General features: G+C 44.2%; 1 protein-coding gene across 3 annotated transcripts; it reads left to right on the forward strand.

Moving 5' to 3' along the window:
* The first annotated feature begins 494 nt into the window (after positions 1 to 494).
* On the forward strand, positions 495 to 16,023 carry LOC106590491 (myoneurin). Of its 3 annotated transcripts, none has more exons than XM_014181577.2 (9): positions 496 to 743; positions 1,253 to 1,298; positions 2,329 to 2,618; positions 2,828 to 3,729; positions 3,846 to 4,005; positions 7,658 to 7,836; positions 7,939 to 8,022; positions 10,199 to 10,300; positions 15,219 to 16,023. In XM_014181577.2, exons 3-9 carry the CDS (start codon positions 2,356 to 2,358, stop codon positions 15,554 to 15,556), a joined length of 2,028 nt encoding a protein of 675 aa, XP_014037052.1. In that variant the 5' UTR covers positions 496 to 743; positions 1,253 to 1,298; positions 2,329 to 2,355; the 3' UTR covers positions 15,557 to 16,023. The 3 variants fall into 3 exon arrangements, with proteins under 3 accessions (XP_045566712.1, XP_014037052.1, XP_014037053.1); XM_014181578.2 differs by having other exon boundaries at positions 610 to 743; positions 2,333 to 2,618; XM_045710756.1 differs by lacking the exons at positions 10,199 to 10,300; positions 15,219 to 16,023 and adding an exon at positions 8,446 to 8,558 and having other exon boundaries at positions 495 to 743.
* The last annotated feature ends 584 nt before the right edge of the window (positions 16,024 to 16,607 follow it).

The following is a 16,607-nucleotide window of genomic DNA, read 5'->3' on the forward strand; positions in this document are numbered from 1 at the left end:
CATTTCATGTCAAAATCTGGACGTAACAAAGAAAGTGACGAGAATGTATTTAGAGCTCGGCAGTTTATAATCTTAAAAACCGCAAATGATTTACCTCTGGTTCATTCAGGGGAAAGAATAGTTTTGGAATAAACGCAGAAAATAAGTTTAGAGGTTAACACAGGCGTAGGAGATCTTATACGTTTTGTTCTATGATATCATTCAATTTAAGTTACCTTCATGAATTATGAAGCGTTTGTTTAAAATTACAAATATGCTTCAAAATTCACAAAATACGCCATTACTATGGCGCTGCAGCTAGCGACTGGAACGAGCTGTAACAAAGTTTTATCTCAATCTCTTCATTCAAAGACTCAATCATGGACACTCTTACTGACAGTTGTGGCTGCTTTGCGTGATGTATTGTTGTCTCTACCTTGCCCTTTGTACTGTTGTCTGTGCCCAATAATGTTTGTACCATGTTTTGTGCAGCTACCATGCTATGTTGTTGTTTTAGGTCTCTCTTGTCGTGATGTGTGTTTTGTCCTATATTTATTTTTAATCCCAGCCCCCGTCCCCGCAGGACGCCTTTTGGTAGGCCGTAATTGTAAATAATAATTTGTTCTTAACTGACTTGCCTAGTTACATAAAGGTTCAATTAAATAAATAAATAAAATACTATCGCTCTCTAGTTCCAAACTTCGCGAGACTAGTCATGCTGTGACGTCATCATAAAATGGCTACTCAATCAAAGGGATTATAAGGTATTGTCATTTTACACACGTTTCTGTGCTTAATTTCTACATTTAATATGTTTTAATGTTATATGTATCCGTGTGATTACGCAACCGAATGCCCGGTCATTTTAAAACTTCCCCACGCAGTTTACCGCGCACTCCTCGTCGCATTTCGAAATAAGAGCCCTTTGTTATTAACGTTAGTGCGCTCATCGTCGATAACCAAGTGGGCCTAACCTAGCTAAACTTCACATTAAGTAAATGGTTTCAAGCTCCATAAACGTTTATCTGCCCAGTATACAAGAATAGTTATTGAATCAAAAATCATTCACAATGTCATTGATATAATCATGGTAAAATAAAATGTAGCTGATTTGCGTGGAGTGGGTGCAGTAAGCCATCGTAGGATTTGTGATGAACTTTTATTTTCATAACGTTAACGTTACTCTGGCATCTACTGTGTAGCTACAGAGTATGATGAGATGAGTGTTTCCGTAATGTGTATTCATTTCAATCACTTCATTTTATCCCAACAGAACAACACCTGGTATTTTCAACCAAACAATAACGCTATTATAAAGGGTGAGTATGTGTATTTATGTAAATGTAGCTATATACTGCTGGGGGGAGACAAGTAAAGAACCAACAAGAACAATGGCAATAGTAGCTAGATGAATAGATAAGACAAATATTTTGGTAGAGAAAAGATGGACATGTACAAATGTTTTAAATATTTTTGATGAATGCTTGCCACCAATGTTCCTTATAGGACACATCACTGCACTCTATACTTCTCTGTAAACTGGTCATCTCTGTATATTTATAAAACCCTCTTAGGCCTCACTCTCCCCTATCTGAGATATCTATTGCAGCCCTCATTCTCTACATACAACACCTGTTCTACCAGTCACATTCTGATAAAGGTCCCCAAAGCACACAGATCCCTGGGTCGCTCCTCTTTTCAGTTCGCTGCAGCTAGCGACTGGAACGAGCTGCAACAAACACTCAAACTGGACAGTTTTATCTCAATATCTTCATTCAAAGACTCAATCATGGACACTCTTACTGACAGTTGTGGCTGCTTTGTGTGATGTATTATTGTCTCTACCTTCTTGCCCTTTGTGCTGTTGTCTGTGCCCATTAATGTTTGTACCATGTTTTGTGCTGCTACCATGTTTTGTGTTGCTGCCTTGCTATGTTGTTGTTTATGTAGTGTTGTCTCGTTTTGATGTGTGTTTTGTCCTATATTTTATTGTATTTATTTATTTTAATCCCAGGCCCCTGTCCCTGCAGGAGCCCTTTTGATAGGCCGTCATTGTAAATAAGAATTTGTTCTTAACTGACTTGCCTAGTTAAATAAAAGTGAAATAGTAACACGGGACAAGGTTTTTAAAAGACTGGTAGTAATATATTCAATTAGCATAAAAGAGAAACGTTTTAAATACTGTCAGTCTGATGTTGGCCCTGTCCTAGCCTGCACTGTCAGTGAAAAATTACTCATATTAACCAGAAACAACCTTGCAAGCACACAACCTCCTATGCCATAAAGTTTTATTAGTATAGGTAAAGAACTAATAGTTAAACAACCTCATTGAAATGAATTATCCTCCAGGCAGTTTGACCCCGGCGTGAAGCAGTGATGTCACAGCAGGCCCACAGCGAGCACCTGTTGGAGCAGCTGCGTTGGCAGCGGGAAAGCAACGTTCTGTGTGACATCACAGTCGTTGTGGGTGACACACTGTTCCGAGCGCACCGTAATGTCCTGGCGGCATTCAGCGGGTTCTTCTCGGCACTGCCTGACAGAGGTCACCAGGTCACGACCCTTAACCCTGAGTTTGTCAGTGAGCAGGCCCTGGACACCCTGCTGAAATACATCTATACTGGAGAACTACACACTGACAGGTCGGTACATCACTACACTGGTGTGTACAAGGCTAATTTAGCAATAGGTGTGGAAACACTATTCACCAAATCAAAAGGTGTGTAAGCTCCACTATTCACCAATTCCCCTGAATAATACGACTACACCACAATATTAGTGTCACAATAACTATGTATAATACAATATTGTTGTTATTGCTCTCTTGTTGATCTGTGGTTGACCATAACAGTGAGGGGTCTGAGGCCGTGCTGAGAGCGGCAGTGTTCCTGGGGATGAGGGAGGCGGAGTGTCTCCTGAAAGACAAGACAGACAGCCGACAGGAGACGAGGATAGAATCAGCCCCACACAACCCCTCCGCTCCCTCACACTCCTCCCCTCTCTTACCCCCCAGCCCAGAGACAATCGAACCTCTGTCCTGCCTTTCTGGAGTGAGCTTGGTAGAGGAGGAGAGGGAAGGAATGAGGGGGGAGGAGGAAGAGAGGGAAGATCCAGAGTACATCCCTCCCTCCCCAAGCCCCCCAACATCCCCCCGGAGAGGAGCCAGGAAGAGGAAGGGAAGAAAGCCCAAGGCCACACCTAGAAACCAGACCTCACCTGGAAACCAAACCTTGCCAAGTAACCAAACATCAGCTAGCCATGACGACATCCCAGGTGACGCAAAAGTCACTCAGCCCCAGAGGGGCAGGGGGAGGGGCAGGGGGAGAGGCAGGGGGAGAGGGAGAGGAAGGGGTAGGGATCTGTTGTTAGAAGCGTCAGACCCTCAGATCGTCGAGGAGAACCAGACAGACCTCAGCACATCGTCACTGAAACTTGTCAAGAGGAAGAGGATGAGTAGTGGAGAGAGGAGAGGAGGAAAGCGAGGGAGGGGCAGAGGAAGAGGGAAACGGAAGGAGAACAGATCGAGCGATGGAGAGGGGGATGAGGGAGATGACAAGGGGAAGGCTGTGTTGAAGAACCAACAGGTGAAAGTGAAGCCGGTGTGTGCTGAGTGTAACAAAGAGTTCTCTGAGATCAGTAGTCTGAGGAGACACATGAGGATCCATAAAGGAGTGAAACCTTTCCAGTGTCTCTTCTGTTCCAGAGCCTTCACACAGGGAAACCAGCTCAAGACTCACCTCCGCATACACACAGGTGAGATACACACACACACACACACACACACACACCAAGCATACACACAGGTGAGACACACACACACACCAAGCATACACACAGGTGGGACCCTTACTGTCTCTCTGCCTTTCTAGGAGAGAAGCCGTTTGCATGTTCTCAGTGTGACAAGGGTTTTACCCAGAAGTGTCAGTTGGTGGCTCACTGTAGAATGTACCATGGAGAAGAGAAGCCTTACACCTGTGAACAATGTGGGCTGCAGTTCGCTACCTCATCTAACTACAAGATACACAGCAGGTAGGACTGTGTGGAAAGAAGACCTATTTGTGTTTATCTTTTTTTTTCACCTTTATTTAACCAGGTAGGCCAGTTGAGAACAAGTTCTCATTTACAACTGCGACCTGGCCAAGATAAAGTAAAGCAGTGCGACACAAACACAGAGTTACACATTGGATAAACAAACGTACAGTCAATAACACAATACAAAAATCTATATACAGTGTGTGCAAATGTAGTAAGATTAGGGAGGTAAGGCAATAAATAGGCCATAGTGGTGAAATAATTACAATTTTAGCATTAACACTGTGCAGCAGATGATGTGCAAGTAGAGATACGGGGTGCAAAAGACCCCAAAAAAATAACAATATGGGGATGAGGTAGTTGGGTGGGCTATTTACAGATGGGCTGTCTACAGGTGCAATGATCGGTAAGCTGCTCTGACAGCTGATGCTTAAAGTTAATGAGGGAGATGTAAATCTCCAGCTGCAGTGATTTTTGCAATTTGTTCCAGTCATTGGCAGCAGAGAACTGGAAGGAAAGGCGGCCAAAGGAAGAGTTGGCTTTTGGGATGAACAGTGAAATATACCTGCTGGAGCGTGTGCTACGGGTGGGTGTTGCTATGGTGACCAGTGAGCTGAGATAAGACGGAGCTTTACCGAGCACAGACTTATAGATGACCTGGAGCCAGTAGGTTTGGCGACGAATATGAAGCGAGGGCCAGCCAACGAGAGCATACAGGTCACAGTGGTGGGTAGTATATGGGGACTACATCAAATTTACTGAGTAGAGTGTTGGAGGCTATTTTGTAAATGACATTGCCGAAGTCAAGGATCGGTAGGATACCCTCGTAAAACGTGCTATGTTTAGCAACATAAGTGAAGGAGGCTTTGTTGCGAAATAGGAAGCCGATTCTAGATTTAATTTTGGATTGGAGATGCTTAATGTGAGTCTGGAAGGATAGTTTATAGTCTAACCAGACACCTAGGTATTTGTAGTTGTCCACATATTCTAAGTTAGAACCGTCCAGAGTAGTGATGCTAGACGGGCGGGCGGGTGCGGGCAGCGATCGGTTGAAGAGCATGCATTTAGTTTTTCTTGCATTTTAGAGCAGTTGGAGGCCATGGAAGGAGTGTTGTATGGCATTGAAGCTCATCTGGAGGTTTGTTAACGCAGTGTCCAAAGAAGGGCCAGAAGTATACAGAATGTGGAGGTTGACCGATTTATGATTTTTCAACGCCGATACCGATTATTGGAGGCCCAAAAAAAAGAGGCGATGCCGATTATTGGATGACCAAAAAAAGCCGATACCGATTAATCGGTATTTGTAATAATGACAATTACAACATTACGGCGGCCCAAACTGCTGCATATACCCTGACTCTGCTTGCACAGAACGCAAGAGAGTGATAAATTAACAGGCACCGCATTGATTATATGCAACGCAGGACAAGCTAGATAAACTATCATCAACCATGTGTAGTTTTTATTTTATTTTTACCTTTATTTAACTAGGCAAGTCAGTTAAGAACAAATTCTTATTTTCAATGAACAGTTGGTTAACTGCCTTGTTCAGGGGCAGAACGACAGATTTTTACCTTGTCAGCTCGGGGATTTGATCTTGCAACCTTTCGGTTACTAGTCCAACGCTCTAACCACTAGGCTACCTGCCGCCCCTAGTTAACTAGTGATTATGTTAAGATTGACAGTTTTTTATAAGATAAGTTTAATGCTAGCTAGCAACTTACCCTGGCTCCTTGCTGCACTCGCGTAACAGGTGGTCAGCCTGCCACGCAGTCTCCTCGTGGAGTGCAATATAATCGGCCATAATCGGCGTCCAAAAATGCTGATTACCAATTGTTATGAAAACTTGAAATCGGCCCTAATTAATCGGCCATGCAAATTAAACGGTCGACCTCTAACAGAATGGTGTCGTCTGCGTAGAAGTAGATCAGAGAATCACCAGCAGCAAGAGCGACATCATTGATATATACAGAGAAAAGAGTCGGCCCGAGAATTGAACCCTGTGGCACCCCCATAGAGACTGCCAGAGGTCCAGGCCCTCTGATTTGACACACTGAACTCTATCTGAGAAGTAGTTGATGAACCAGGCGAGGCAGTCATTTGAGAAAGCAAGGCTGTCGAGTCTGCCGATAAGAATGCGGTGATTGACCGAGTCGAAAGCCTTGGCCAGGTCGATGGTAACGACTGCACAGTACTGTCTTTTATCGATGGCGGTTATGATATCGTTTAGGACCTTGAGCGTGGCTGAGGTGCACCCATGACCAGCTCGGAAACCAGATTGCATAGCGGAGAAGGTATGGTGGAATTCGAAATGGTCGGTGATCTGTTTGTCAACTTGGCTTTCGAAGACTTTAGAAAGGCAGGGTAGGATAGACATAGGTCTGCGGCAGCTTTCCAATCTTTAGGGATCTCAGAACAGGCTGAACAGGCTAGTAATAGGGGTTGCAACAATTGCAGCAGATAATTTTAGAAAGAGAGGGTCCAGATTGTCTAGCCCAGCTGTTTTGTAGGGCTCCAGATTTTGTAGCTCTTTCAGAACATCAGCTATCTGGATTTGGGTGAAGGAGAAATGGGGGAGGCAGAGCTGTTGGGGGTAGCCAGGTGGAAAGCACGGCCAGCCGTAGAAACATGCTTATTGAAATTCTCGATTATCGTAAATTTATCGGTGGTGACAGTGTTTCCTAGCCTCGGTGCAGTGGGCAGCTGGGAGGAGGTGCTCTTATTCTCCATGGACCTTAGTGTCCTAGAACTTTTTTGAGTTTGTGCTACAGGATGCAAATTTCTGTTTGAAAAAGCTAGCCTTTGCTTTCCTAACTGCCTGTGTATATTGGTTCCTAACTTCCCTAAAAAGTTGCATATCGCGGGGGCTATTCGATGCTAATGCGGTATGCCACAGGATGTTTTTGTGCTGGTCAAGGGCAGTATCTGTTCTTAGTTCCACATTTTTTGAATGGGGCATGCTTATTTAAGATGGTGAGGAAGGCACTTTTAAAGAATAACCAGGCATCCTCTACTAATGGAATGAGATCAATATCCTTCCAGGATACCCGGGCCAGGTCAATTAGAAAGGCCTGCTCGCTGAAGTGTTTTAGGGAGCATTTGACAGTGATGAGGGGTGGTCGTTTGACCGCGGACCCATTACGGACGCAGGCAATGAGGCAGTGATCGCTGAGATCCTGGTTGAAGACCGCAGAGGTGTATTTAGAGGGCAGGTTGGTCAGGATCATATTTATGAGGGTACCCGTGTTTACAGATTTAGGGTTGTACCTGGTAGGTTCCTTGATAATTTGTTTGTGATTGAGGGCATCTAGCTTAGATTGTAGGATGGCCGGGGTGTTAAGCATATCCCAGTTTAGGTCACCTAACAGTACTAACTCTGAAGATAAATGGGGGGCAATTAATTCACATATGGTGTCCAGGGCACAGATGGGGCTGAGGAGGGGTCTATAACAAGCGGCAACAGTGAGAGACTTATCTGTGTGTCTATATAGGAAGCACAGTGGAGAGAAGCAGAATGTGAGTTCATCTATCTCGTGTGTGTGTGTGTGTGTGTGTGTGTGTGTGTGTGTGTGTGTGTGTGTGTGTGTGTGTGTGTGTGTGTGTGTGTGTGTGTGTGTGTGTGTGTGTGTGTGTGTGTGTGTCCATATAGGAAGCACAGTGGAGAGAAGCCGTATGTGTGTGAAAGGTGTGGGAAGGGTTTTGCCCAGGCCAGCACTCTGACCTATCACATGAGGATCCACACAGGAGAGAAACCTTACCAATGTGACACCTGTGGGATGGCCTTCTCCGTCTCTTCTTCTCTCATCACACACAAACGCAAACATACAGGTAACCCACTGAAGCAAAGAGAAACCTTACCAGTGAAGTGTGTGTGTGAGCGAGCATGGGCTCCTGTCTACTCTGATGTGTGGTTGTCCGTGTGTTTTCCAGGTGAAGCGCCACACGAATGTCAGGTGTGTCAGAGGGCCTTCATTACCAAACGAGAACTCAACAAACACTCTCGCATCCACACCGGTGAGTCTACGTAACGCACACACGTGGGAACCGACAACATTGACTTCATGAATCTATCCAAGGGAAAAGATCAAATCAAAGTGTTTTGGTCACGTGCACTGGATACAGGGTGTAAATGGTACAATGAAATGCTTAGTTGCAAGTGCTCCTCAACCGTGCAATACACATTTATAAAACAAATACACAAGTTATAAAAAGTAGTAAAATAAGAAAATATTCATGTTTGCAATATATCACAGTAAGAGTATACAGTATAGACTATGGAATGCGTTAAAGTGAGGAGTGACATGGTTGAGCAGCTTAGGCAAATAAATAGTAACAGCAACGGAGTGAGTGAGTGAGTGAGTGAGTGACAAGCGCGAAGTGTCCAGCTGTCAAATCCATCACTGTCTGTTAGTTATTAGTATATCTACTGTGTTCTAGAAGGGTTTCTGCCCTGGAGTGGAGAGAGTGAGGAGGAAACACAGGTTGGACAGAGTGAGGAGGAAACAGGTTGGACAGAGTGAGGAGGAAACACAGGTTGGACAGAGTGAGGAGGAAACAGGTTGGACAGAGTGAGGAGGAAACACAGGTTGGACAGAGTGAGGAGGAAACACAGGTTGGACAGAGTGAGGAGGAAACACAGGTTGGACAGAGTGAGGAGGAAACACAGGTTGGACAGAGTGAGGAGGAAACACAGGTTGGACAGAGTGAGGAGGAAGCACAGGTTGGACAGAGTGAGGAGGAAACACAGGTTGGACAGAGTGAGGAGGAAACACAGGTTGGACAGAGTGAGGAGGAAACAGGTTGGACAGAGTGAGGAGGAAGCAGGTTGGACAGAGTGAGGAGGAAACGCAGGTTGGACAGAGTGAGGAGGAAACACAGGTTGGACAGAGTGAGGAGGAAACACAGGTTGGACAGAGTGAGGAGGAAACACAGGTTGGACAGAGTGAGGAGGAAACACAGGTTGGACAGAGTGAGGAGGAAACACAGGTTGGACAGAGTGAGGAGGAAACACAGGTTGGACAGAGTGAGGAGGAAACACAGGTTGGACAGAGTGAGGAGGAAACACAGGTTGGACAGAGTGAGGAGGAAACACAGGTTGGACAGAGTGAGGAGGAAACACAGGTTGGACAGAGTGAGGAGGAAACACAGGTTGGACAGAGTGAGGAGGAAACACAGGTTGGACAGAGTGAGGAGGAAACACAGGTTGGACAGAGTGAGGAGGAAACACAGGTTGGACAGAGTGAGGAGGAAACGCAGGTTGGACAGAGTGAGGAGGAAACGCAGGTTGGACAGAGTGAGGAGGAAACACAGGTTGGACAGAGTGAGGAGGAAACACAGGTTGGACAGAGTGAGGAGGAAACACAGGTTGGACAGAGTGAGGAGGAAACACAGGTTGGACAGAGTGAGGAGGAAACACAGGTTGGACAGAGTGAGGAGGAAACACAGGTTGGACAGAGTGAGGAGGAAACACAGGTTGGACAGAGTGAGGAGGAAACACAGGTTGGACAGAGTGAGGAGGAAACACAGGTTGGACAGAGTGAGGAGGAAACACAGGTTGGACAGAGTGAGGAGGAAACAGGTTGGACAGAGTGAGGAGGAAACAGGTTGGACAGAGTGAGGAGGAAACACAGGTTGGACAGAGTGAGGAGGAAACACAGGTTGGACAGAGTGAGGAGGAAACACAGGTTGGACAGAGTGAGGAGGAAACAGGTTGGACAGAGTGAGGAGGAAACACAGGTTGGACAGAGTGAGGAGGAAACACAGGTTGGACAGAGTGAGGAGGAAACACAGGTTGGACAGAGTGAGGAGGAAACACAGGTTGGACAGAGTGAGGAGGAAACACAGGTTGGACAGAGTGAGGAGGAAACACAGGTTGGACAGAGTGAGGAGGAAACACAGGTTGGACAGAGTGAGGAGGAAACAGGTTGGACAGAGTGAGGAGGAAACAGGTTGGACAGAGTGAGGAGGAAACACAGGTTGGAGATAGAGGTTGGAGAGAGAGGTTGGAGAGAGGGAAGTGGAGAGAGAGGTGTAGGTAAATAAGAGGATGAAGAAGAAGGGATAGACTGATAAAGGAGTTTATATGGAGATTATAGATATGGCCCTTTGCTTTTCATGACTGTGTGACTTGACCAGGAAAGAGTCCTGGCCCTAGTTGTAGAGAATGAGGGGATGTGTGGTGTGTGTGTAGGTGGAGATCCAGCTGTTAAGCAGCGTGTGACATGTGAGCTGTGTGGAAACACCTACGCTGGCATGAGCAGCCTGAAGAAACACCAAGAGAGACAACACTTAGGTGAGATTCTGTCTGTCTGTGTCTTCTATCTTTTTTACCATCTACACTGCCTTGCAAAATTATTCTTCATTTTATTGTGTTACAAAGTGGGATTAAAAAAGAAATACATTGTCCAAAATCTACACAATACTTTTGTTTTATTTTTTTAATCTAAAAATGTCATTACTAAAATATAGTATTCGCGTCTTGACTGAAGGAGCTGAATACGTACATGTTTGTTAGAAGCACATTTGGCAGCGATTACAGCTGTGAGTCTTCTTGGGTAAGTCTCTAAGAGCTTTACACAACTGGATTGTGCAATATTTGGCCATTATTCTTTTCAAAATTCTTCAAGCTCTGTAAAGATGTTGGGGATCATGGCTATACAGCGATTTTCAATACTTGCCATAGATTCTCAAGGAGTTTTAATTCTAAACTGTAACTTGGAACATTAACTGTCTTCTTGGTAAGCAACTCCAGTGTAGATTTGGCCTTGTGTTGTAGGTTATTGCCTGCTAAAAGGTGACTTCCTCTCCCAGTCCTCTAGGAATTTGGCCTGTGCTTATCTGTATCCCGTTTCTTTTTATCCTGAAAAACTCCCCAGTATTTACCAATGTCAAGCATACCCATACCGTGATGCATCCACCACCATGCTTGAAAATAAGGAGGCAGTTACTCAGTGATGTGTTGTTGGATTTGCGCCAAACATAAGGCTTTGCATTTAGACCAAAAAGTGTGTTCCTTTACTGTCTTTTTTTGCAGTATTACTGGTGCCTTGTTGCATACAAGGTGCATGTTTTGGAATATTTTTATTCTGTATATTTGTATTTTTATTTTTTACTCTGTCATTTAGGTCAGGGATTCTCAACTGGTGGGTCGTGATATATATATTATACCCACAGAACATGACCAAAAGTATGTGGACACCTGCTCGTCAAACATCTCATTCCAAAATCATGGGCATTAAAATGGAGTTGGTCCCCCCTTTACTGCTATAACAGCCTCCACTCTTCTGGGAAGGCTTTCCACTCGATGTTGGAACATTGCTGCGGGGACTTGCTTCCATTCAGCTACAAAATCATTAGTGAGGTCGGGCGCTGATGTTGGGTGATTAGGTCTGGCTCGCAGTCTGCGTTCCAAAATTATCCCAAAGATGTTTGATGCGGTTGAGGACAGGGCTCTGCAGGCCGGTCAAGTTCTTCCACACCGATCTCGACAAATTGTTTCTTTATGGACCTCGCCTTGTGCCCGGGGGCATTGTCATGCTGAAACATGAAAGGGCCTTCCCCAAACTGTTGCCACATAGTTGGAAGCACAGAATTGTCTACAATGTAATTGTGTGCTGCAGTGTTAAGATTTCCCTTCAATGGAACTAAGGGTCCTAGCCCAAACCATGAAAAACAACCCCAGACCATTATTCCTCCTCCACCAAACTACAGTTGGCACTATGCATTCGGGCAGGTAGCGTTCTCCTGGCATCCGCCAAACCCAGATTCCTCCGTCGGGCCTGCCAGATGGTGAAACGTGATTCATCACTCCAGAGAACGCGTTTCCACTGCTCCAGAGTCCAATGGCAGCGTGCTTTACACCACTCCAGCCAACGCTTGGCACTGTGCATGGTGAACTTGTGTGGCTGCTCGGCCATGAAGACATCACAGCCTGGAGGTGTGTTGGGTCATTGTCCTGTTGAAAAACAAATGATAGTCCCACTAAGCGCTAACCAGATGGGATGACGTATCACTGCAGAATGCTGTGGAAGCCATGCTGGTTAAGTGTGCCTTATGAATAAATCACAGACAGTGTCACCAGCAAAGCATCCCACACCATCATACCCCCTTCTCCATGCTTCACGGTGGAAACCACACATGCGGTGATCATCCGTTTACCTACTCTGTGTATCACAAAGACACTGTGGTTAGAACCAGAATCGTGGGGCGGCACGTAGCCTAGTGGTTAGAGCGTTGGACTAGTAACCGAAAGGTTGCAAGATTGAATCCGAGCTGACAAGGTAAAAATCTGTCGTTCTGCCCCTGAACAAGGCAGTTAACCCACTGTTCCTAGGCCGTCATTGAAAGTAAGAATTTGTTCTTAACTGACTTGCCTAGTTAAATTAAGTAAGTAAAATTAAAATAAAAAACCAAAAATCTCAAATTTGGACTCATTAGACCAAAGGACAGATTTCCACCGGTCTAATGTCCATTGCTCGTGTTTCTTGGCCCAAGCAAGTCTCTTCATATTTGTGCTATTTTAGAAATTGGACCATGAAGGCCTGATTCACGCAGTCTCTGAACAGTTGATCTTGAGATGTCTGTTACTTGAACTCTGTGAAGCTTTTATTTGGGCTGCAATCTGTGGTGCACTTAACTCTAATGAACTTACCCTCTGCAGCAGAAGTAACTCTGGGTCTTCCTGTGGCGGTCCTCCTGAGAGACAGTTTCATTATAGTGCTTGATGGGTTTTGTGACTGCACTTGAAGAAACTTTCAAGGTTCTTGACATTTCCCGGATTGACTGACCATGTCTTAAAGTAATGATGGATCGTCGTTTCTCTTTGCTTATTTGAGCTGTTCCTGCCATAATACAGACTTGGTCTTTTACCAAATAGGGATATCTTCTGTATACCACCCCTACCTTGTCACAACACAACTGATTGGCTCAAACGCGTTAAGAGGGAAAGAAATTCCACAAATTAATTTTAACGAGGCACACCTGTTAGTTTAAATGCATTCCAGTTGACTACCTCATGAAGCTGGTTGAGAGAATGCCAAGAGTGTGCAACGCTGTCATCAAGGCAAAGGGTGGCTACTTTGAAGAATCTCATATGAAATATATTTAGATTTGTTTAACCCTTTTTTGGTTACTACATGATTCCATATGTGTTATTTTATAGTTTTGCTGTCTTCACTATTATTCTAGTAAATAGTAAACATAAAGAAAATCCCTGGAATGAGTAGGTGTGTCCAAACTTTTGACTTGTACTAATATGTATATGTATATATGTGTATATGATATGATATATTGCCTGAATTTAAACAACTAAGACCAGGTAGAAATGATAATGAACCTGAACTATTTTTCTTCAATCACAGTATTTAGCAGATTTGGTTGATTTTTGTGTCTCAAGAATATGAGCAAAATTGAATTATTGACAATGAAAAAGGTGGGAATGTTGTTCCCTTATCATATAATTGCTATATTTACTGTCAATATAGCACACACAAAAAAATCCAAATTGCATTTTGGCAAAAAAATTGTCAACCCCTATCATTTCACACAGTGAGTCCATGTAACTTAATATGTGATTTGTTAAGCCAAATTTTACTCCTGAACTCATTTAGGTTTGCCTAAACAAAGGGTCTGAATACTTATCTATTTTAATCCAACGTTTTAACACAATGTTGTCTGTTGTCTGTAGCTTGTGAGGTGTGGAAACACTTTGTTGCTTTTATGGATTTTGTCTTGTTGCTTTTTGTTCTATGTTGCTCTGTCTGTATGCTACATCTTGCTTGTCCTATGTTGCTCTGTCTGTATGCTATGTCTTGCTTGTCCTATGTTACTCTGCGTGTGCTCACTGTTCAATGATTGTCTATATTGTAATTGTTTTTAATAACCTGCCCAGGGACTGCGGTTGAAAATTAGCCGGGTGGCTAAAACCGGCACTTTTACTGAAACGTTGATTAATGTGCACTGTCCCTGTAAAAATTAAATAAACTCAATCAATCAATCAATCAATCAAATGTGAAGAAATCCAAGGGTTCTGAATACTTTTGCAAGGCACTATATACAGTGCATTCGGAAAGTATTCAGACCTTTTCCACATTTTGTTACGTTACAGGCTATAATGGAAGGACAACCATCTCTGCAGAACTCCACCAATCAGGCCTTTTATGGTAGAGTGGCCAGAAGGAAGCCACTCTTCAGTAAAAGGCACATGACAGCCCACTTGGAGTTTGCCAAAAGGCACCTAAAGGACTCTCAGACCATGAGAAACAAGATGCTCTGGTCTGATGAAACCAACATTGAACTCTTTCGCCTGAATGCCAAGCGTCACGTCTGGAGAAAACATGGCACCATCCCTACGGTGAAGCATGGCGATGGCAGCATCATGCTGTGTGGATGTTTTTCAGCGGCAGGGAATGGGAGACTAGTCAGGATCGAGGGAAAGAGTGAGATCCTTGATGAAAACCTGCTCCAGAGCGTTCAGGACCTCAGACTGGGGGCGAAGGTTCACATTCCAACAGGAAAATGACCCTAGGCACACAGCCAAGACAACACAGGAGTGGCTTCGGGACAAGTCTCTTGAGTGTCCTTGAGTGGCCCAGCCAGAGCCCAGACTTGAACCCGATTGATCATCTCTGGAGAGTCCTGAAAATAGTTGTGCAGCAACGCTCCCCATCCAACCTGACAGCGCTTGAGAGGATCTGCAGAGAAGAATGGGAGAAACTCCCCAAATACAGGTGTGCTAAGCTTGTAGCATCATACCCAAGAAGACTCAAAGCTGTAATCGCTGCAAAATGTAATTCAAAAAAGTACTGAGTAAAGGGTCTGAATACTTATGTAAATGTCAAATTTCCGTTTTTTTTTAAAATGTACATTTTCAATAATGCGTCATTATGGGGTATTGTGTGTAGATTGATAAGGGAAAAAAAACGTAACAAAATGTAGAAAAGGTGGTGTCCTGAATACTTTCCGAATGCACTGTATCTATGTTATAAAGGTTTTGTATAATTTCAGCTAGTAGTTTTGAAAGTAGTGCTCACGAGCCAAAACAGGCCCCTGAAAATTGTTTACTATTGTGTACGTCATCCATTTTGTATGATATGTTACGTTCTGCAATTCGCATGATATGTTACGAATTCCAAAGCGTACAATATGTTTCAAGTTTGTAAGTGCTTAAGATCTCGTTCAATCTCTTTAACTTGTGTGTGTTCGTTCTCCAGTGGATGTTCCAGAAGGTGCTCTCCTCCACAACATTCCTATTGATCACCAGGGAATGATCTCCCGCGACGCGCCCAGCCCTGTGCTCGAGGAACCAGACAACCCAGATCCCGAGGAACCCGAGGAACCTGACAACCCCGAACCCGACAACCCCGACCCCGAGGAACCAGACAACCTTGAGCCCGCGACCCCTAACTTGAGCCCTAACCCTCTCTGTGTTCTAGTGGAGCAGCTGCATACATCTTCCCTCTCCTTCTCTTCCCCAGTCTCCCCCGCCGAAAATATAGAGCAGATCATCATCATTAGAACATTGGACAACGACCTCTGCCCTGACCCCTGACTTGAACAACTCTGACCCCTAACCCAGACCCTAATGTTACTCTCTCAGGCTTGGAGTCGGTCTGCCGTTTCGACTGGATCACATATGAATCAGCTGTAGTCAGATATAGAACTGTGTGAGTAGTGGCGATGTTGACAAACGTTGATATGTCATGTAATTCTCTCCATCTCTGATCTAAAAGTGTTTTATTTTTCTGGTATGTTTTTAATTGCTGTATATAGTTAAGTGAGAGTCACTGAGGACGTACCCACAGAAAAGCCAGGCTCTCACCGTATGCTGGCTTGCATTTCTCTGATGGTTCTCTGTTCATTGTTCTGGTTTTAAACCCACGTCTCAGTAACATGGGGCTTATGTATAAGCTAGAGGTTATATTGAGATAGGATGGATATTTATGAAAAGTCAACTTTTTCTTTTCTTTAAATAAACAGCTATATTCTTTATTCTGAGGAATAAATATCTGAAATCTCTGGGCTTTCTCATCCTTTCCACAACATTTCAGTATATTTATAGATGCACCACTAGGATGCAATTTCACATCATTGTGGATTAAAGAGAGTTAACGTTTTTAAATACTGTTGATTTTTTAAAAAACAATTTCAGAGAATTAATTGTAATGAGTGTTGGCGCCCGTTTCCCCTTCCGTTTTCCCAGCGCCTGTTGCCATAGGAACGTAAACATTTTATTCTCGTCCTAGGCCTGGTGTTTTTTATATTCGCAGCTAGCCTCGTCTCTCTACTATGGGTAATATTACAGAAGTTTGTTTACTAATCTATCTGCCAAGAAAAACAACTACCAGCCAATAGATACATTTTAGAAGTCCTGCGTGAGATGGAGGGGAAGGCAGGGTAGGTTCGCAGCATCATGCAGTTCATTTTCTAGCCGCAAAAGCAACTTCTTGTACTGGCGTTCACTTTTCCTTCAGGAGTTTGACCAACCCCAGCATGTCTGTCTGCATTCCGTAGAAACATCACACTCAAACGGTCCAGACCCCTCTGAGACAACGACTCAGTTACAGGTAGCTAGGTCATGTTTACTGTTGAGACAACACATA

This window comes from Salmo salar, chromosome ssa29, assembly GCF_905237065.1.
Source record: "Salmo salar chromosome ssa29, Ssal_v3.1, whole genome shotgun sequence".
In the NCBI taxonomy this organism is placed as follows: Eukaryota; Metazoa; Chordata; class Actinopteri; order Salmoniformes; family Salmonidae; genus Salmo; species Salmo salar.

Coding starts and splice junctions, on each gene's coding strand:
- LOC106590491 (XM_014181577.2), top strand. CDS start 2,356: ATGTCACAGCAGGCCCACAGCGAGCACCTGTTGGAGCAGCTGCGTTGG. Junction 2,619..2,827: donor GGAGAACTACACACTGACAG/GTCGGTACATCA, acceptor TGACCATAACAG/TGAGGGGTCTGAGGCCGTGC. Junction 4,006..7,657: donor AACTACAAGATACACAGCAG/GTAGGACTGTGT, acceptor GTGTCCATATAG/GAAGCACAGTGGAGAGAAGC.